At 33.0% G+C, this 21,896-nt stretch overlaps 2 protein-coding genes and 1 long non-coding RNA gene across 3 annotated transcripts; 1 reads left to right on the top strand and 2 right to left on the bottom strand.

Annotated features, from left to right (window-relative positions):
- Positions 1–1,553: 1,553 nt before the first annotated feature.
- On the bottom strand, positions 1,554–5,252 carry LOC134253253 (uncharacterized). The gene is made up of 3 exons (XR_009989094.1): positions 5,021–5,252; positions 3,212–3,293; positions 1,554–1,878 (listed from the first exon to the last, which is right to left on the bottom strand). It is a non-coding gene; the product is annotated as an uncharacterized LOC134253253 (long non-coding RNA).
- Positions 5,253–16,885: 11,633 nt separating this feature from the next.
- Positions 16,886–18,419, top strand: LOC134253462 (E3 ubiquitin-protein ligase TRIM45-like). Its single transcript, XM_062735986.1, has one exon. The coding sequence runs from the start codon at positions 17,088–17,090 to the stop codon at positions 18,417–18,419; it is 1,332 nt and encodes a 443-aa protein (XP_062591970.1). The 5' UTR covers positions 16,886–17,087.
- An 818-nt stretch (positions 18,420–19,237) lies between these two features.
- LOC134253241 (trace amine-associated receptor 4-like) lies at positions 19,238–20,549 on the bottom strand. The gene has a single exon (XM_062735761.1). The coding sequence runs from the start codon at positions 20,539–20,541 to the stop codon at positions 19,312–19,314; it is 1,230 nt and encodes a 409-aa protein (XP_062591745.1). The 5' UTR covers positions 20,542–20,549; the 3' UTR covers positions 19,238–19,311.
- Positions 20,550–21,896: the final 1,347 nt, after the last annotated feature.

The following is a 21,896-nucleotide window of genomic DNA, read 5'->3' as shown; positions in this document are numbered from 1 at the left end:
TCGATTATGTTAACTTTTGAAAATTGACTTGGAGGTAGGCGGGAGAACAATACTATCATTTGCAGTTCTTCACAACAGTGATTGCAGAGAAAGTATTTATAATACTTGTAAAAGAACAAGTACTTTGTTGAATTGGACTGGAGTCATAGGTAATGGACTTTGACCAGTTCTTCATTCTCTGCTTCATTTTGGAAGATTTAGAAAATCTATTTCATCTCCATAATTTCATGGATGAAATTGACCCTCTACTTTATTTAATTGACTACTTTAAAACCCAAACTTCTACACTTCTCAAATAGATGTTAAAACTAGAAATAATTGTTATTGACCTATAATAACCTCTGTTAAAGTGTTTACAGACTCACTTTGGATGTCTTAAAAATAAAATCCTTAGATGGATTGGAGGAAAACTTAATACTTTAATTGTACATTCCCTAACCACACAGCTGTGTTTAGAGTGATCTATACCTTATTGAACATGATTCTGTTTATTGTTAATGAAGGAAAAATCTTATAAAACTAATATACGAATACATGTACAGTCTATCTTTAGGGTACAATTGTATTACTGTGTATAAGAACATCAATTATTACTGACTCAATCATGAAGACAGATCTCTTAAAATGATACACTGAAAATTATATATTGTAATCTTCCACTACAATCTGATGTCTATAATAATGGATGTTTGTCTACCAAAAATAATTTCATATTATGTACTATATTACTTATACACCAAACACTGAATAAAACAGAACGTCATTTGAGACTTTCCAGAACATTTTCTTGTTAGTTTTCTCAAGGTGATAGAATGTCTTGTCAACAGTTAGGTGTCTAGGACTTCCTGCCCATAGACTCCGTCAAAACAATATACCGAAAACCACACATCATTTCAACGCAGACACTGTATCATATTCTTAAGATATTTAACTGAAGCATCATTAATCAACAAAACCTAAATGCACAGAATTCTAGAGAAAATATCATTATAAAGATGATTTGGTTTCAATCATTTTTACTGAGCCGTCACAAACAGGTAATTGGCTAGGTCATTAACAGCATTGTTGAAATATTCTTAAGTTACCCTGGTACAAAACCTGTCCATTTTTTAACTTAATTTGATACATCTATTGATCTGTTCAAAGAATAAATATGTCATAGCTCAAACATTTTTATGTAAGTATATATCATAGTTATGTATGTAAAATTAATTTTTGTATCTTTCAAACATTATTTATTTGGAATTGAAACAATTTTTGGGTCAACCTATCAATTACTGAAGAAAGCTTTATTTAAAGTCATGATCATGCATCCTGGTAGTACAAATTTGCAGTACGTGTACACATTTTTTCACGTATGACTCATAACACACTCTCACAAATTTTGCAGAATGACAATAACTATATATATAACCAACAGATTGCAAAAAATGATATTGTAGTAATTCTGTCAAATTAGAAAAACTCAAAGAATTAATACTTACCAGCATTTAAAGAGTTCCACCCATTTCAAACCGAGTCTTAATAACTATGTTAGGATGGATCATTAAATGATCTTAAACAGCATTTACAATATGCTACAAAATAAACTGAAAGTTTAAAATTCACATTTAAGGATGCTGTGAATCAATTAAATATTTCATCTGGTGAACTTTCAAAGTTTGTAATTCAGGATTTAAAGCCAGATCCTTTTTATATTGAAAATATCACAAAAGATTTATTTAAATTCCATGGCAATACAAAAGCTTTTTTTTCCAAACCATGACTGTGTTTCATATTCCCTGTTCATAATGCACACATCGAATCAAGCATAGCTGGTGGAAGTCATGAAATCACTCAAGCATGGAAATGCACGGTAACCCTGGTCTTTTGATATCTCTGGAAATGGAAAAATAATACAGGTGTTCGTAACACCCCCTTTTAGGGTTAAATCAAATTAATGCTACCTAGAAATACATAAGCATCAATGGCATTCATCTGCAAATCAATTTCTGAGTAATATTGGACAAAAATAAAAAATAATACTGATTTTTTTAAAATATGTAATTTATATGTTCAAACATTTCATAAAACATATTACAATGCTGAAGTATTAACTTTCATTATATTCATTCATTATTTCATAAATTGTGTAAAAACTGCACAAAAAACAAAAATCACTTTAACATGCATCACTTTAGGAAAGGATTCATTATTAATGTGTTTGCAGATACCATGAATTCATAACAAATGCATTCAGTGTTTGCTGAGACTATGTTTTAGTTTACTATAAATTTAGGAATCTAAGAAAGAAATCAAAATGCTGATGCAAATTAATGTTTAAAAAATTTGTTTTCAAGGTCAAAATATTGCCAATTAAATTAAGTTATAATGACTTGGCACTGAAATATTCTTAATATTAGAATTGAGCTAATGAAATCCTCGAATTTTACTTTGTCTTTATATTAATGAACTTAATAATTTAAAAATTAAATTCAAAATTGAACCAAACTCACATACGTATGATAGACCTATAAAAATAAAGGATTTTGCCTTGGCATCTCATTTATACATATATATGTCTTGTCTTGAACATGAGAAAATATCACAAACATGTATGAATTGTTTACAAAAAAAGCTTAAATCAAGCGCAGAGAAACGAATCCATTCACAAAGAATGCATTACTAAATGGAATAATGATTCCATGGAACATTTAATTTTTCCAGATTGATTTTCAGATATTCCTCTTTAAAAAAAAATAAATGATTTCTGTTGTACAAGCTTGTATAAAAGAATTCAAAATCAAATTTGAAATATATTTTTTAGTTAATTGTGTGTTTTTAAACTGTCTTGTATGTATATACTTCAGAGTTTCAAAATCTGCATGCCACAAAAAGCATAAGATATTACAATTTTTTTACTTATATATTTAAAATGTAGTTTATGTTTTAAGTAAGCTGTAAATGTATTTCTGTAGCACTCCCTGGTCAACAAGAAAGCTACATGCAGTGCCACTCGTCCCATTGAATAATTTACAAACCCATTAACTTTTCTCCAACACCTAGTAAAGTTAGCAGGTGTGAAAGTCTGCACCTCTTTTGTTACTTCATTCTTGTTCTCATCTCCTGAACCAGGCCGGGATGTGCACCAATACATAAATGTAATGCTGTATAATTTTATAATGCCATTCATCATTCCCGTCTGACCATCACTGGCATTCTGTCCACTCACTTAAGGTGCCTGGCCCATTAGATACTGTGGATTAAGGTAAATATCCCTGATATTTCCTGGTTCTCAGGCTCCTAAGATTGTCCTGGAAATAGATTTTGTTTAAAACTTTATTGTTTGACAAACCACAACAAAGTAACAAATTAAATAAGACTAAATTTACTGTACTATAATAAGGGAGCAAAAAATACTTTTAGGGTTAAATCAAATTAATGCTACCTAGAAATACATAAGCATCAATGGCATTCATCTGCAAATCAATTTTAATATATTATTAAAGTTTTATATATCCAAAGGAAATTCATATTTTATTTTTTTTTAACTCATTTCACGTGCACGCATGTGCATACATGAGCATGGTGTCCATATCTTCTTGTAGACGTCCATTACATCTCTCTATGTTTATACTTAAAACAAAGGAAGAGAAAAGTAGCAGTTGGCAAGTACCGCACTTTATGCAATGCAGCAATATCATATTGTAGAAAAAAATGTTCCTTCCCATCCTGTTCAAAATAAAAACCTATTTAAAGTTTAAGCAATCAGAATTATGTATCTTGATATAGTGCTATATATCATTGTGTGCATGGCTATGTTCAAAATTTCATAGGATTTCAAAAACTGTAAGATATAGAGACTTTAGCATTTTGAATCAGAATTTCCAGAAATTTCTATTTTTAGTAACCATGGCATCATCATTCAATAAATAAAAATTGATTTCACAGCATTTCATCAAAAAATCTTATGTATACTATTTGTGTGCCAAATTATCTGCAAGCATGCGCGCAAAATGACCTTGATTACATTTTAATAAATTTATAAAAAAGGTTTTACTACATTTTTAGTAACCATGGCAACACCGTTCATCGAAAGCAAAAACAGATGCATAGAATTATGTATTTTACTATAGTCTACTTGTGTGCCAAGTTATATTGAAATCAAACCACAACAAAGTAAAAAATTACATAAGACTAAATTTAGTGTATCAAACATAATAGGGGAGCCAAAAATACTATATATCTAGCTGTAATATAATATATATAATATAAAGGTTATTTTTTTATATATCCAAAATAAATTCATATTTTATTTTTTAAAAAACTACAGGGATGAAAATTTATATAATTTTCTGTATCAAATTGATTATAATCATATCTATTTATTGTGTTTACCGCAACACAATAAAAGTTATATAATTCAATAAATGGTCCTAATTTTAATCCATCCACATATCTTTTCTTCAATAAATACATTTCATTTGACAATATTCCATCTATTTACAAGGAAATAAGGAAAGGTCAAGAAAGTGGTTCCAAATATACTTAATTGTTTACAAAACAAAATCTGTACCTCGTAAATATTTTGGACATGAAGCTAAATTTAGACCCAGCAGCAAAAGGGGGAGATCACTGTCTACATCCAAAGTGTTTTTATTTTCAGTCACTTTCCATAAAACCAAGTGTTCTATGACTGCAGCCATAACTAACAGTACCTAGAGCAATAAATCATTGCAGTATAGGGCTACAAGTGGGCAGACAAATCTCATTAATTAGTACTTAAGTCTGACCATTTACATTCTCTGTCAGCTAGACAAACAATATATACTAACATGACTGAAATACCAACAAATTTCAATTACTATCATTCATGAAAGTATACTGTATAGAGTAGAATGTAATTTAGCCAAATTATGCGTTTAACATAATAAATACAAGCCTTCATACACAATGTGTATATACATGCAAGTATACTGTATATAGTGATAGGTTCTCACGTTTGTGCATCATTAAGTACACATGAACCTCTCATGCAAACCAGTGCATAGAAGTATTCAGGTTGGGGGTTAGCTGACTTCTGTCGTTAAAATGTCCATCTCATTTGTAGATGTCCACTTTTCTGTTTTCCTGAGTAGCACTTAATGTTGTCTAGATGACAAAAAGGTGAAAATATGTCACTCTGATACCTGTGTTTACATTATTCATGCTGTGCCAATCTTTTAACTAATGCCTGTTATTAATTAGAATTTACCATTTTATTAAATTAATGTAGGTTACTGTATATGTCAATGTCAGAAATCAGAATGTGTAAACATTCTTACCTTCATCTTTCAACTTTGATTTTCTAAATCATTTTTAAAATTTTATAGGGAAAGCTCAAGCTAGTCATTATGCAGATTTTTTGCACCGAATGATTTTCTGACCTTGACCTAAAAATAAATAGGGATCTTTTTAGGTTACTATGACTTAACTTTTATTGTATAATTTCATTACAAACACTTAAAGAGAACTACTGGTAATAAAAGTAACTATCTGGAAACTTTGTTTTGGACAATATAAATTTCTCACTATAATCTTTTATTTTTTGACCTCAAAATCAATAGGGCAATAGAGTTATGATAAAAAATTCAATGCAAAGATTCTACAGCTATTTTATTATAATTTTCTGGAAACTTAATTGTTTATTTCAGTGAAAATGGGAGACAATTAATATTGTTGATTTACCTAAAAATACTAGAACTTACTTGCTTATGCCTGCTACCACATCTGAGACATAAACGACTTACAAGACTCGATCCTCTAGCTATTCCTATTCTGGGCTTTCTTTATTAAACTCTTTAAACATGTTAAAGTAGAGCCTTTGTTTCTGTATCCAAATCCTTTCTCCATCATGTCCATGTTTTGGATCAGCATCCTGTTTTTCTTTTGCCTTGAAGATTCCATTCCAATGCTGATTATAAGTTTTTATAATTTTTATCATGAACAATGTGAACAGAGACATATGAATTTACATGTACTTACCCCAGTAATTGTTACTGTCTACATTACTTTTTTATTTTTGTTCCCCAATTTAAGACACAATAAATGCCCAGCCTGGGGCTCATTTATTATGCATCTTGAAAACTTGTACATATTACTGCAATCTCTACCCAAAGACTCTAAGAGTTTCATATGTATCATTCATGACATTCAACTAATACCTGTCAACGTCTAAAATGTAGTTCGAAAAGGGAGACATATGGTTTTTAAAATTTTACAGGAAGATTTACACATTAACATTTATCTATATCCGCCAATGCTGCAAGTTGTTTGTCTTTAAACAGTGATAAAATAAATTATGTTGATATTTTTTTGGCAATGCGTTTTATATTTTCCACATTCTTAATATCTTGCCGAGAAATTATCCCTTGTAAGATATCCAGGTGGAAAAGCTATATCTGTTTCTAATTTTCATAAATTTCATTTCAAAAAGATTAAAGCCAAGAACACATGAACTTTCACATTTATAAATCATGATGCAATAGGTAAAAGTAAGTTTTGCAAAAAATCTTAGTATTAAGACATTGGCAGAGGTGTTGTAAGGAATATACATGTAGTCATAAGTCCTCTGCCTGGTGAGAGAATCAGATCATCGTCTCAAGCCACGGTCCGGAGTCCGCATATATCGCTCTCTCCTACCCGTGGCTGCTTGATCACAAAAAGTGTCGTAAGCTTGAATATTTACGCCTCTCTGTTGTGACGTCATATTCAGTTAGTGGCAACTGGCAAGTTTTGTTTCCATCGCAGTTGAAATCAACAATTGACGTCAACAGTATACAAGAAATATTTCCTATACTGCAATTGGATATTGAAAGGTCGTGATGAAGTTCATCATCCGACTATGCTTTACTCACATTGGTCAATATTTTAATGAGCTACAAAGAATTCTTTTCTTGTTCAACCACGGCCAGAATGGGAGAGGATCGTACATTTTGACCGTGGTTTGCGACAATGGTGAGAGATTGGCCTTACTGTTTGTGTTAAACATGTTTAATGTTAGCTGCAATAATGTAGCCCTCTCCGATTATTTTTTATCTGATATTTTTCTCCCCCACCCCCCCAAAAAAGGGGGGAGGGGGAGAGAGGGCTACATTATTTATTGCAGCTAGGTAAATGTTTCTGCTCTGTGATAAAAAAAAATGGGGGGACCTTTGCATTTTCCGTTGAAAGTTAAATATACAATCTGTATGTCTAGAACTAAGTTGAAGTCATCTTTATTAGCAATGCCCAATGATTTTTAAAGAGTCAAAAAATTGTTAGTTTTTTATGTCCATTGTGTAAAGTATGACCCACTGATTCCATATCAAAAATCATTTCTTAAATCGGGTGAAAATTGAGCTTTTAATGAATGTTTAAAAAATGCAGAATTCTTACAGAGTTATCCATCTTTCCGAGGAAAATGATTGGAAAGTGTACATCAGCAGATTAAAAGCAGATAAATGCAGGAATACTAGATCAAAACAATTTTAGAATATAACCTATGTACCAGTTTGTTAATTTTATCTAACATTTCATAATTTTCTCGTCCCACTGTTGAGACATAGAAGAAAATATGACACAGAATGTGAAATGCAAGAGTTGTCTTCCTTTGTTTTCTTTATTTATACAGAATAGCTTATGTCTCATTATTCGTATGCTGTGTTGTCATTTAAAGAAATAAACTTAGCAATAAAAATCAAAGTATAATTATAAATGAAGTTTTCATTTGACTTTCACTGTTTTCTTCACCAATGTAAGTCAATCTTGAAATTTATTCTTGTTCACTTTGAGATGAACCCTACTTTCGTTTTCGCGCACGAAATAGTCTTTGAACGGAATTTCATTATTAAAATGCTTCAGGATAGTTCAAAAACAAGAATATAACATTGTATCAGCTTGACAATGAAGTAAACAGACCATCAGACGTTCAATTCACGTTGTATACATTTTTTCTACACACGTGTTGGCTGGCTGCTACAATCCGAATTTGCTCCAGTAGGCCCTAGAAAATTCGTGTGGCGAACAAGAACGGTTGAATACTTGCCTGTAAGTGATATGCATTTGTAGTGGTATATCAGAAGAAGTTATTTTTGCATGTTTTGACACTGTACTCGTCCGTATATGAAAATTAGAGATTTTTAAATTTTTCAATCTATTTTTAAAACGACTAATCGCGCCATACTTCAAACATTCAGGGTTGGTAATGCTAGGGAGCATCTCAAACTTCATAGAAAGGTCATCAAAACGTTTGAAAACACGAGGGAAAGTAGTGTATTAAGCCGTACTTTTTAAGCTCTTTTTTGATACGGAATCAAAACGAGGCTGAGGAAATCTGGAAAGTTATCTCCCCCTTGCTTGGGCATTGCTATCTTTATTGAAGGACTGACATAAAATTAAATAAATACGAAAAGCTATGAGATCTAATATTCATAGTGATAATGCCGCAATGAATGATGGAGCTAAAAGATAGTTTTTTTTTTCTCCGTTTTGTCTATTTTAGGAGTTCGACTTTAGACTGATAGAATAAGTTACTACAAAATAATAGGTATTAGACAAATCAAAGGTAATGAATACCTGTAGTCTTGTCTAAACTGTGTTAAAACTTTGGTTCGTGCAGGAGCTGCTGGACTAGATGTTTTACTTTTAGCGCCATCTAGAATACCGAACCCGATTGAATTAGGCCCAGCGGCTAACAAGGTGGGTTATATAATCTATCTCAATGGAACACTTGGAAATGATATTCGGATAGGAATATAAAGTAATGCTGCTAAGGATCGAGGTTATAAAAATAAAAATATTAATATTTTCAACTCCATGTTCTAAAAAAAAAAAAAAAAAATCTATACTTGTCTCGTACATATATATCAATATTAAAACTCACTCCATAGACGAAAAATAATCCGTACAAGGCTTCTCTTAAAAATGTATATTGCAAAGGATTTAAAAGACGCAGTGAGTTCAGTCACTTAACAACTTCATTATTAGGAAGCTAATACAATCTTTTACAGCTAGAAAGTGCAGGTTTATGTCTGAGTTAAATCGAAAAAACTGAGATAAACTGTCTGGAGAACAAAAAAAAAAAAAAAAAAAATTCCAGATAGCCATGAAACAAATTGCTGAACACAAAGTACAAACAAAAGTAACAAGTTTCTTAGAATTAATTAAAGGGAAGATCTTGTCAGGAAAAAGAAGAGTGATGTTATATTGTCATTTAAAATGAGGAGCATCAAAAGAGAATTTTGTCCGATTATTTGGACAGCATTCGCGGCAAGTTTCTCTTTGAGAACCCAAATGGAATTGTGTCACAGTTAAGGTCAAAGTTTTCCTTTCTCGCCAATTTTGCGCCAAGGAAGATCGACTTTTTGCTCTCGATATCAAAATAAAGCTCTGAAACTGAAAGCCATGAGAACATGAGGACTTAATACAGGTAAATGTTAATCAAAGAGTTCTGACACTTTCATCAAAGACCAGTACACAAATGAAAAGCTGAAACAAACGCTAGAAGCAGGTCTCCCTAGTTTGAAAAAGTTTACCCAATGGAAAAGGGTAGGGTGAGTTCACCATGCATCGGAAACATACCTTGCTTCGGACAACTTTAGGCAATAAACTCTCTTTCAACTTAAGAGTTCTGTGTATTTATTTGTTTCTGTCTTAAAGATGAAGATTTTAAATTTTTTTATGATACCGATTGTGTTTATCATGTTGTGATAAAAATACCCCAAGAATGGCCTTGAAGTTACGTCATAATTTACATCATCAAAGGGGAATAACCCGCAATTTATGATTTTGCAATTTTTAGAGTTATCGTTCTTTTAAATTCGACTTCCACGGAATTTTTGTGAATTTTGTCAGGGATTGGTAATTTTACAAAAATTATAAAGAAATTTCACTTTAATGTTTCTTTAATTCTTATTAAAACCAGGGACCTATATACTAAAGGGATGTTTTATGTTTTTATACCCAAAACATCACGCAAGACACTACGAATTTTTCAATTAACATTTATTCCCAGTAAACAGGGTGTTTTCTGATTATTATCATTTATTCATTTTATGTATTGGAATTGATTTATTAATAAATTTTAAATGATAATAACAATATAATTTAAATATAAAGAAAACAAAGACCGAAATCGGCGATTTCTCGGAAATATGGCCGATCGGGGCATGTGCTGATTTTGCATAAAACAAAATTACTACTAAGATAAGGAGTATAATACGTGATTAAAACAAATCTTGAATGATTTTTTGACAGATAATTAAAGGATTTGATCTCAAATATGCGATAGCATTAGAAATATAGTTAATTAAAGTTGACTTTCAAATCCCGCGACTTATATATTTGCGGTAAAATCCCGTAGTATATAGGTCCCTGTTAAAACTGGTTTTCACTAGTATGCTAATTTCACCGTACATCGGACACAAATTAACCATGCATCGGACACTTTTCGATGCAAAGGTAAGCACTACAATTTTCATACAGAACCCAGCTGACAGCTGTTTTTTGCGGAAAAAGAAAATAAAAACTCTATATTTTCAGTCAAAATACAAGTTGGGCAAACTGACCATGGTTCGGACAGACAAAAAAATTGACCTAGGTTCGGACAACTTTACCGTTATTTTTTTCAGCTAAATAAATCTGTTTTCAGCATAATACAGAAATATATCAATCTTAGCGATCAGATTTTTTATTTAGTCAAGACCCCGTGTTTATCACGTGACTCAATACTTGGTGGTGGCGCTACGATTTTAGGGCATGTGTAGTTTGTTTTACGTCAGCAGTTTAAAGGAAAAGTAAACAAACAGTTGCAAGTAAAATCAAATGAATGAGACTCTACTTTATTAAACCAGTATGATTTATTTCTTTTGCGTTTCTAAGTGATTAATCATTCCTAATAGTCAAAAATTATATATATAAGCTGTTTTCTATATTTTGTTGTGAAATCTTCCTCGAAGTCTGAAAATTAAATGTACCTAGGTTCGTACACCAGGTGACCATGATTCGTACATTGCGCAAACCAAAGTTCAAACTACCTTTAAATCGCCTTTAATTTAAAAAAATCAGAGAGTGAATAAATAATGTGATTGATATTCAAAGCATACGGATAATAATTTTGTTTTTAAAAAATCATACTTCATGTAACTATAAAAAAAATGTATATATTTTAAATGTACATACATGTACATGTACTACAGTATAGTATTTTTAATCGATCAAAATGAGAACGGGCTCCTCAAACATATATGATATTATTATATGCATTTTTCAATTTTTTGATATAATAAATTAATTAATTCAATTTATTAAGTAAATGATGTTCAATAAATTGAAATTTAAACCAATTCATTAATCATAAATACTATTATTTCTAGCATTTAAAACAAATCCCTACATAGAACAAAGAACTTTTGATTGTTTAAAAATGAACAAGTGCCGGTTACATCTTTAATTTATACATACAGACTTCGTAATTATAGATTTCTTATACAATGAAATAATAATCCCTAGTTTAGAACAAAAAATGGAAAACGTCATAATTAAGGGTGTGTATGGTCTCGGTATAGATGTACTACATGTATTTGGGTGCTAGATAACTAGTGTATTATTTGTTCAAATTATGAACGCAATAATCAGAAAGACATGCATTGATGCTATTGCAGTTTATGAAGATCGTGCATTGACATGCAGAGAAAAGATTTTATCTCCGCCGTGTGCATTCGTCATTTCTTTATGTAGAACGAAAATTAACTGAGGGTCAACCTGCAAAAGGTGGAAGAAAGTTGAAGAAAACACCCCTAGCAAAAATAAATTGCATTTCAATTCGAACAACTTGTCGACAGCCCAGAAGTATAATAATTTAAAACTCATTGCTTGTAATTTAAAAAAAAAACAGAAAAAAGATATCTTTATTTCTTTTATTATGGAAACAAAGGGGATAAAGGTTATCCGTAAATTAATCAGCTCTTAAGGGTGTGTCAGCATGTCATTAAACAAAATCCTTGGACCTCATGTGTATATTCGAGGAGGGGGGGGGGGTAAACACTTTGTAACACACGCTACCTTGTTGTGGGACATGGTACAGACATAAACCTATACGAATCCCTCTTAGTACAATTAGCAAGAGACGATGCCAGGCCCAAGCTTTCCATTGAAAACGAAAAGACTGAAGCTAACACGTACTTGCAACCAAAGGAATCAGACCTTCTAAAGCAAAACTATATTTGCTTTGCTGGAATATGCGGTGGTATTAGAAACAAATGGTGATTTCTAGTGAAACACGGCCTTCCAAATATGCATTGAGAGAGCAAGAACTAGCGAAATCAATAACATTTAAATACAATTAATTTTTTTTTTAATTCCACAAATTCAGTCTCGTTTTTTGGAGGAAACCTTCGACATATTTGAGGTTACAGTCGAAGAAAATGGGAGGGCTGATCAAGCAATAGAAATGGATTTTTTAATATGAATTTTTCAGTGTGTTTTCATTTCAAATTACAGACGAAATCAAACGATTGTCAGTTGCTTGAAGCTCTCGCAGCCCGTAGTTATCAGATATCAGAGTTCATACTGCTGACTACGGCGATGATTTCTTACTGAAATTGAAACTGCGACATATGCCCAGTATGACGAAACTTTTGTCACCGTATGTCATTTGATAATTTAGACAAACTACAGAAATCAGAAAAGTTAATTAACAACTTATCTGATAAAACTTTGACAGACTTTCAATGGATATCTATAATTTTAAATTTCAATTGTAAAATGTTATGTTTTAGAAGGGGGGCTCGAGATCGCTACTACGAGCCTGTAAATATTGCATATCTGTTATTTGAAAAAAAAAAACAACAACATTTGTTTACTGTATATTTAATTATCATGTCCGAACCTTGGTCAGATACGTTCGAACCATGGTAAAAATCGCTTGATGGATTTAACTTCTAGTTAGAACAGATGTATTCAGTGTTTTGGTGATATATTGACAGTTGATAAAACCCGAAAGGTTCCAAAACACTTTCCAGTTGATAGTACAAGTCTAGACCACTGTCACTCGGAACAACAGCTTATTGCGTGTAAGCAAAACAAGAACCGTCCGAACCATGGTCAGTTTGCCTTTATCGATATATGACGTCTGGATTTTGACTCAATTTATTTCTACAAACCAGAGTATGATAAACCATGAGAAAAAGGCGCGAATTACCGCATTATAAGCATTTTAAAGCATTTCTAAGGCAGAGTGATGTATCTTGAATCGTTCTACATTTGTGCAACGATATCGTAAATAAATTTTAAGTTGAGGGTTATTTCTAAGATAAAAGATGAAAATATATCCATATCAAGGATTTTAAAGGACTGTGTTAAAGGTATGATATTTTTCCAGTTTAAAAACCGTCTGTCCGATGCATGGTGAACAATGTCCGATCCATGGTGAATTCTCAGTTATTCCTAAAACACGATTTTTTGGGATATTTTTTCAATAAAGGGCATATAATTGTGTACTAAATTGTTATTTTAGTCACAAACTAAATGTTAAGCTCCATTTTGATAATTTTCCGTCGATAACGACATCGCTAGAACTTGTTGAAGAACAAGGGTATCCGATGCATGGTGAATTCACCCTATCAGAGGCCAGACAACCAGATGGAGAGAAGTTGACGAAACAGTTACGCAAGAAGAATTCAATTTACTTTGCAGACTACTGTTGCATATTTACCAAAATGCAAATGCCAACGTCTTCATCTCTGATGTTCTTTACCATAACGCAACAGCTGCATACACCATTTAAAATAAACTCATACCAAAGCTACATGTAAGAACAACCTATCCAACACCTGAAAAGATTTACTATCTAACTGATTCTCCAAAGAAACAGAATCAAAATAAAGCCATTTTAAAACGACGGACTATATGGGTGACTTTGGATTAGCTGGACGTTGGAACTACCTAGAATCAGGACATGGAAAGTTACCATGTGATGGGAGCCAGTATAAAGATGTGCCCAGCTTATATGACCATCAGACATCAAGACTTGACGCCTGGTCGAAACAGAACGAGGAGAGTGTTAGCAAAATCAGATTCTTTTTCCACAAACAGGACGAAGTTGATGCTGGCAGTAGCATACTCGAGAAAAAGGAATATCCATGCCAGTACTGGTACATTCAAATTACATGCAGTGGTTTCGACAAGCTGTTGTACAATACTTACAGAAGAAACCTCGTGCTATTGCAATTATTGTCTAGAAGATGCAAGGAATAGTATCCGAGAGTGAAAGGAGCATTTTATGTGCAAAAGACAATTAGATGAATTCGTAGTTGAAACCATACCTAATGTAGAGGAGATCAGTGACCAGGAAGAAATCATGAACGCTCCTATTTCACATTTGGATATACAACCTATTTGCTGTTTGTCTACGACAAAAAAATTTTTGAGGGGCAAGTCGTTGCAGTGGACACTGCTGATGACGAAGTGGAAAAGCAATTTTCTACAAAAAAAAAACAACAAAAAACACAGGGAAGTAGAAGTACACTGCCACAAGAAGAAGACAGAGTATATGGATAGAAATAAAGAGCATTTTAACTATACTTGAAAAGACACAAGTTCAATCGGAAATTCGAAAAGATTGGGCAAGATATATGTCATCGACAATCGAGAGATAGAAAGAAAAGAGAATGCATTACATGCAATATATCAGCAAAATCTGTGATGTACCATTTTCATTTTTTTTTTCTAAATTCTTTGATGCTTAAAGAGAATGACACCTAAATTATAAAATCCATTTCCTTTCCATGGCTATAGTTAAAAATTGTCCGACCTATTACATTTACCTGTATCCTTTCATTCTTTAAACTAGTTTCACCAAGAATTGGTTCTGCAGTTAGAAGAAAATAACTTAATTATATTAACAATAACAAATATCATTCCAAGTATGTTTAATGGAACTGGTCTTTATTTTGACATGTTGACTGCACAACTAGGCTTTTTGACAATGTAATTTCTAGATAGAGTCCTTTCCATCTGGGATCTGACTAGAGGTAATACATTTTAAACATCAGATATATCGACATTATATATTTTCTATAGCTGATGTTTCTTCATGGACATAGCATCATTTTTCAAAGTGTAGGGGGGCAGCCTGAGAAAAAAATTAACATACCTCATCAAAAACAAGTAAAACAAAAAAAAAAAAAAAAAAAAAAAAAAAAAAAAGGTTCACAAACACATGATAATCTTATTTCGCTGGGAAGAGTGTTCAGTATCAATTTTTTTTTATCACACACATACTTCATTTCTTTTATTTGACTGTAATGTAATTAACATATTATACATGGAAAAAGTAGACTCCCATGGCCCCCTGATCTGTTCTTATGTCATTTAATCATCAGTGTAAAAGAAGGAGCACTTATACATCAATGTAATGTGAAACACACGTTTTGCAGAAATCAAAACCGAAAAGAATCAATAACAAACGGATTCACTGTAATCGATATGATTGAAAAACAAGAGGCCCATGGGCCACATCGCTCACCTGAGAAGCTTTGACAATTCTGTCCTTTACTAGATTTCCCCCTTGTAATACAAATTGTGACCCCACCCTACCCCACTGATCATAATTTAGACAATTTGAAATCTACACTACCCCAGGATGCTTCCATATAAGTTTCAGCTTTTCTAGCCCAGTTGTTATTAAGAAGAAGATTTTCAAAGATTTTTCCTATATATTTCTATGTTAAACTTTGATTCCCCATTGTGGCCCCGCCCAATCCCCAGGTGTCTGATTTGAACAATTTAGAATCTACACTACCCCAGGATGCTTCCACATAAGTTTCAGCTTTTCTGGCACAGTGGTTTTTCAAAGATGTTTCCTATATATTTCTATGTAAAACTTTGATTCCCCATTGTGGCCCCGCCCAACCCCCGGGGGTCATGATTTGTACAATTTAAAAAAAGGATGCTTCCACATAACACATTTTCTGGCACAGTGGTTTTTCAAAGATGTTTCCTATATATTTCTATGTAAAACTTTGATTCCCCATTGTGGCCCCGCCCAGATGATTTGAACAATTTAGAATCTACACTACCCCAGGATGTTTCCACATAAGTTTCAGCTTTTCTGGCCCAGTGGTTCTTGAGAAGATTTTCAAAGATTTTTCCTATATATTTCTATGTAAAACTTTGATTCCCCATTGTGGCCCCGCCCAATCCCCAGGTGTCATGATTTGAACAATTTAGAATCTACACTACCCCAGGATGCTTCCACATAAGTTTCAGCTTTTCTGGCACAGTGGTTCTTGAGAAGAAGATTTTCAAAGATGTTTCCTATATATTTCTATGTAAAACTTTGATTCCCCATTGTGGCCCCGCCCAACCCCCGGGGGTCATGATTTGTACAATTTAAAATCTACTCTATCCCAGGATGCTTCCACATAAGTTTCAGCTTTTCTGGCACAGTGGTTCTTGAGAAGAAGATTTTCAAAGATGTTTCCTATATATTTCTATGTAAAACTTTGATTCCCCATTGTGGCCCCGCCCATCCCCGGGGGTCATGATTTGAACAATTTAATGCTTCCAAGTTTAAGCTTTTCCGGCTCAGTGGTTCTTGAGAAGATTTTTTAATGACCCAACCCTATTTTTGTCTTATCGTGATTATCTCCCCTTGTGAAGGGACTTGGCCCTTGCTTGATTTTAAAAATTTAAATCCCCCTTCTCCAAAGGATGCCTTGTACCAAGTTTGGTTGAATGTGGCCCATTGGTTATTGAGAAGAAGTCGAAAATGTGAAAAGTTTACGGAACAACAAACGGACACAATGTGATCGATATGAGCCTTGAGGTTAGCTAAAAAGAAGATATTTCAAAACCAAGGATCGAATTACAATGATCAATTGAAAATTTGAAGGCAGTGGACCTGTCGATATGTTAAAAAGGAACAATTAATGCTTTTTATTATTCGTTTTCTTTGGAAAATGACGCATTTCATTCAATGCAAGAATTGATTTATTGTTCAGAATTAGAAGGGGACCCTATATACTGGTATAGTGCTTTACACGAACACAATTACTGAAAAGACTGTACATAAGAGTCCTGATTCTAGCATGGCGGAAAATAATGTTAACAGTGAGAACAAATGCATTGAGGAGATTTTGAAGTGTCCCATCTGTCTTGAAAAGTTAAGGGAACCACGGTATCTACCATGTTTACACACATTCTGTACCCCGTGTTTGCGAAAATATATCGCCGGCCCCTGGACTCAACCAGTGGAATCCTCCATTTGGGATTCTCTTTGTCAATCGTTTCAAAATCAAACCGTGGATTCTCTCAGTGATATGTCGAAGAAGCACGGATTCCTGTGTCCTGTATGTCGAAAGCACGTAGATATTGATAAGAAGTACGAGAACAGAGAAGTGTGGATCGAGCAAATTCCAACAAATCATTTTATGAATACTTTGTTGGATAAGTTGTCAATTGAAGAAAACAAGAAACAATGCGATCCATGTTTTTCTCAAGGCAGCAGTAAACTTGCCACCTCCTGGTGCCTGAATTGTCACGAGGCTCTCTGTCAGAATTGTGAACAGGATCACAAAAAATTCAGACTATTCAGAAATCACATGCTTTCAGATTTAAAAGGAAAAGGCACAGAGAAAAAGGGTCAAATCATTGGTTTTATTCCATGCCCAGATCATGGATCGGAAGATGCCCAAATATTCTGTCATAATCATCGGAGTGCATGCTGCACCATCTGCGCCACAATCAAACATCGAGCATGTCAGGAAGTCACTTCATTAAAAGATGCTGCATTAGAGGCAAAAGAGAGTTCGGAAACAAAGAGTTTGATAAAAAGATTAACAAATATGGCTAATCAATTGAAGAAAGCAACAGAAGAAAAAGAGAAATTCCGCAAAGACATAGAAAGCGAATCTTCAGCGATCAAAATCAGGATTGAAGAATTTAAGGAAGACGCAAAATCGAAGTTAGATGGCATGTGTTCTTCTCTCCAAACTCGTCTTCAGTTTGAAACTCAAAGTGCTGATTTTGAAATAAATAATTCCTTACTTGATATTTCTCGCGTTTTCAGTCGTTTGCAGCAACATATTCAGATTTTGGAAGCATCGATTTCACAAGGGTCCAATGAAGAGTGTTTAATTGAACTAGAAACAGTGCGCGCCAATGAAAGAGACATTAAAAATGATGTAAAAGAAAGCTTATTGAAAAATACCCCCGAAAAGATATCCCTCGAGCCTACTTGCTTTTTTCAGATGAGATGGCCCGTGACGCTCGCTGATATTCGTGTTTTGAAATCATCGGTATCCATCAGCAAAGAGATTCAGTATTATTTATATGAAAATCCCCCTAGATATGAACAGAACCGGGGAAAAGCCATGTCTCGTCAAGAAAGAGTTTTATTAAGAAAGGAAAATTGCATGTAATTCTACAATTTCTTTTACAACGAGACATCATCAGTCTCGTGTGGCAATAGTGGCATGAGGATCACTGAAAATTGCCAAAAAATGAACTGTCAAAAACAAGCATTCGTCTTTTATTTCCAATAAAATAAGAGCTCTTTCAAGCATAATACACTGTATATGACTTCGAATGATGACTCGCAAAATCTTTGACTTTCACATGCTTATCCTGCGCGAAGGAACAATCATTATTATTTTAACCCACCTATAAGGACGTTAATTCTGACGTACGGAAGAAGACTTAGCGTGTAACTTTTTTTTCCATAATTTTTATTTTAATTATTATTTTACCATTTTGTTCAACATGAATATTTTACTAAAATGTTTGGACTAAATATTATCTATATTCTATGGGTTTAAAAAATATCTCAGAATCAAGTGCCTATGAGATACATGCCATATTATAAATTGATTGTTTCTTGGAAAAACGATTGATTAACGCTGTCTTTAGAGATTAGGGCCATGGGTTTATTCCGTTTCTAATTTATCTGTTTCTATTTTAAACATACTTGCATTTTGAGCGTCGATGTCCATGAATGAAGAAGATTTTTCTGTATGTTTAATTAACCTGGTTTTTGTCCCGGTTATCAGGTCTAGGAGGCGTGCTTTTAATTAATTAAATTTAAGTTAGAAGAGGTAATTCTTAAAACAATAGACCGGTTAAAATAAATGTAATTTTAATACAAATTTATTTGAGAACTGTATATAATAGAGAAAGGTAACAATTAACAGAATAAAATCATAAAACAAAATCTAATCCAAAACAATAAAAATGTAGCACTTTCACAATTAACAAATTTTAACAAGTACATTGTATAAACTGGTTATTTGATACATATTAGTCTTCAAAATATTTTCATTCTTTCTCTGTTGTTTTGCCTCTTAGACTGGACTGTTTCCTGGAAAACGATTGCTGAAAGCTGTCTTTGGAAATAGAGCCCGTGGACGCGTTGAAATTTCGACTGAAAGATGCTCTCAGAGGCCCATTTCTTTGAAACATACCCTTAAACATGGTAGAGAACCGGTCATCAGATAGGCCGTAGATAAACGGGTTGGACACGTTGTTGAGGAAGATGGTCCACAGAAATATGTAGTACAAAGCACCACCATAGAATCCCATGAAACACTCCAGATTTTTCTGGATGTGCAGGACAAGTGCCAGGATATCGTGAGTCAGAGCGTTAATTAAATAAACAACGGAAATAATTAAGAAAGTCATCGTGGTCTTCCCGATGTTGAGATTCTTCTGTTGTCCTTTCTGGCGGTTTTTAGTTCGAACAGTGCAGTACTTTGAGTGGCTGCGAATTCTGCGAAGAATCAGAGAATACAAGACACACAGAAAGACAGTGACAATGACCAGCATTACTGTCAAGGCAATGTAGTTCCACTGGGCGATCGTTATGGTTAAAGGGTCATTTTCTAGAAAGCAGCGCGTTCCTACTACGTGGTTGATGTTCGTATCGACTTGTGAATTTCCGTATAACAGTGGCGTAAACCAAGAGAATCCCAAAGAGAACACGCAGATGAACAGACAACTTAGCTTGGACTGCTGCTCCGTGAGCTGTTTCTTTAGAGGCCGACAGACTTTCAGGAATCGGTCCACAGCAATGAGAACTAGGACCAACGAAGATGCAATGTGTACAAAAAATCCTAGGAAATAACCTGCCTTACAAATAAAGTTAGAAGGGAAATTAACTGGATAGTACAAAGACAGGATCGCAAAGGGCATCACAAACACACAACTTATGAGGTCTAGCATCACCAGGAATAATACATAGACACGGTAGTTAGACACTTTTGACTTGGTACTATACAATAACAGCACACTGACGTTTCCAATCAAGCTTAGTGTCATTTGGAGACTTATAAAGTAAATCCCTGGAATATTTCGGCGCATGAATACTGTATTGATGTCTTCAAGCGTCGTCTGGTTGTTCCATTTTCTGTGGACAAGCCACTGAGGACAGGAGAGAACCTCCCTCTGTGCATGGGTGTGGTTCGTGTGTGTGTTGGTCAGTAGGATATCGGATCTTGGACTCGGTAGAGGGCCAATCACGGGTGGCAGGTCCGGCAGAGGGGCTGGCATATCATGTAATCCGTCATCATCCATTTCTTGTGAAAGCTCAATTACCCTTTGTAATTTTTCAATGTACGTGTGTCACCGTGAAAAATATAGCTAATATTGAGAAAGGAGTGGACCTGTAGACTAACATAAATGATAAATGTCGATTCAATTAAATATTTATTGCTTTTGACGTCTTTTTCGTATAAAAAGATAAAATCAACAGTACTTAGACAGCAGTGTAAATGGAATGTAATTATATATGCGATAAAATGATGACCAATTGTTAATGTCCTCTGGTCAGTTTTTATTCAATGAAAGCAATTAAATGTTTTATGTCTCGCTGTAGGTTAAAATATAATCATATATCGTGCCTTGATTTTTGTATTTTATGTTTATGGTTAATATATGTATATTTTTAACATTGAATGTACAGTTGTGTGCCAAAAGTGAAAATAATTTTATTTTTTCTTTATATATTTCATTGAAAACAATTAATATTTTGTAAAATCAACATGACAACATTTCGTGACAGATTTTATCAAAAATTTCTTGATAATCCAAGAAATTGTTGTAGTTAAAAAAAAAACAATAGTTTTTATCTGATAAGCATTGATAATTCAAAAATATTGTAATTTAAGTGTGACATGAATTTTGAAGTCATATACTCACAAAGAATTATATAGTCAACATTGATCTTGAATTTTAGAACTGATGTTTAGTGATGAACTATATTTTACTATATATTAAACGTGTAATGATCTTTTAAAGAAAGATAACTACACATTTTCTGGTTTAAGTACTGAAATAAATAATTAAATTGGACAAAAATTGACCATTTATCTATGATTTTAGAAAATGTTGTTTTCAATGAAATATATAGAGAAAAAATAAAATTATTTCACTTTTGGCACGCCACTGTAGTTTTCTATTCTTGCATTATAGAAGGAAAGACAACTTAAAAAGAATTTGATATACAAAATACATTTTTATATCAATTTAATATTATATATGTCAATTTCCAATACATACAACGGGCATATACACATATGAATCCTATTTTTAGCTGACAATCTGAGATAAAGGCTTCTAAATTAACTGTTTTCGTTAACATAGTTGTCTGTGTTTTCCCTTCTTAAAATTTTCAATAGTTCTATTGAAATATTGATCTTTTTGGGAGTAAAAAAATATTGAAATAATAATGACAATTCCTATTGGAAAATTTTTAATTATGTGTTTCTATTTTTATGTGTATGACATGTAATTATTCTTATACTATATTACTTCCTTTTAGTCCTTTATTTGAAACCAATCACCTGTATTAACTTGGCATACGAACTGCAGTAAAAAAAAATGGGCGATAGAATATTTAACAGTTA

Source organism: Saccostrea cucullata, unplaced genomic scaffold (genome assembly GCF_032062105.1).
Source record: "Saccostrea cucullata isolate Sc308-1 unplaced genomic scaffold, CSIRO_AGI_Scuc_v1 ctg319, whole genome shotgun sequence".
NCBI classification, from domain to species: domain Eukaryota; kingdom Metazoa; phylum Mollusca; class Bivalvia; order Ostreida; family Ostreidae; genus Saccostrea; species Saccostrea cuccullata.
The sequence above is the reverse complement of the archived record's forward strand: the minus strand, read 5'-3'. Positions and strand labels throughout refer to the sequence as shown.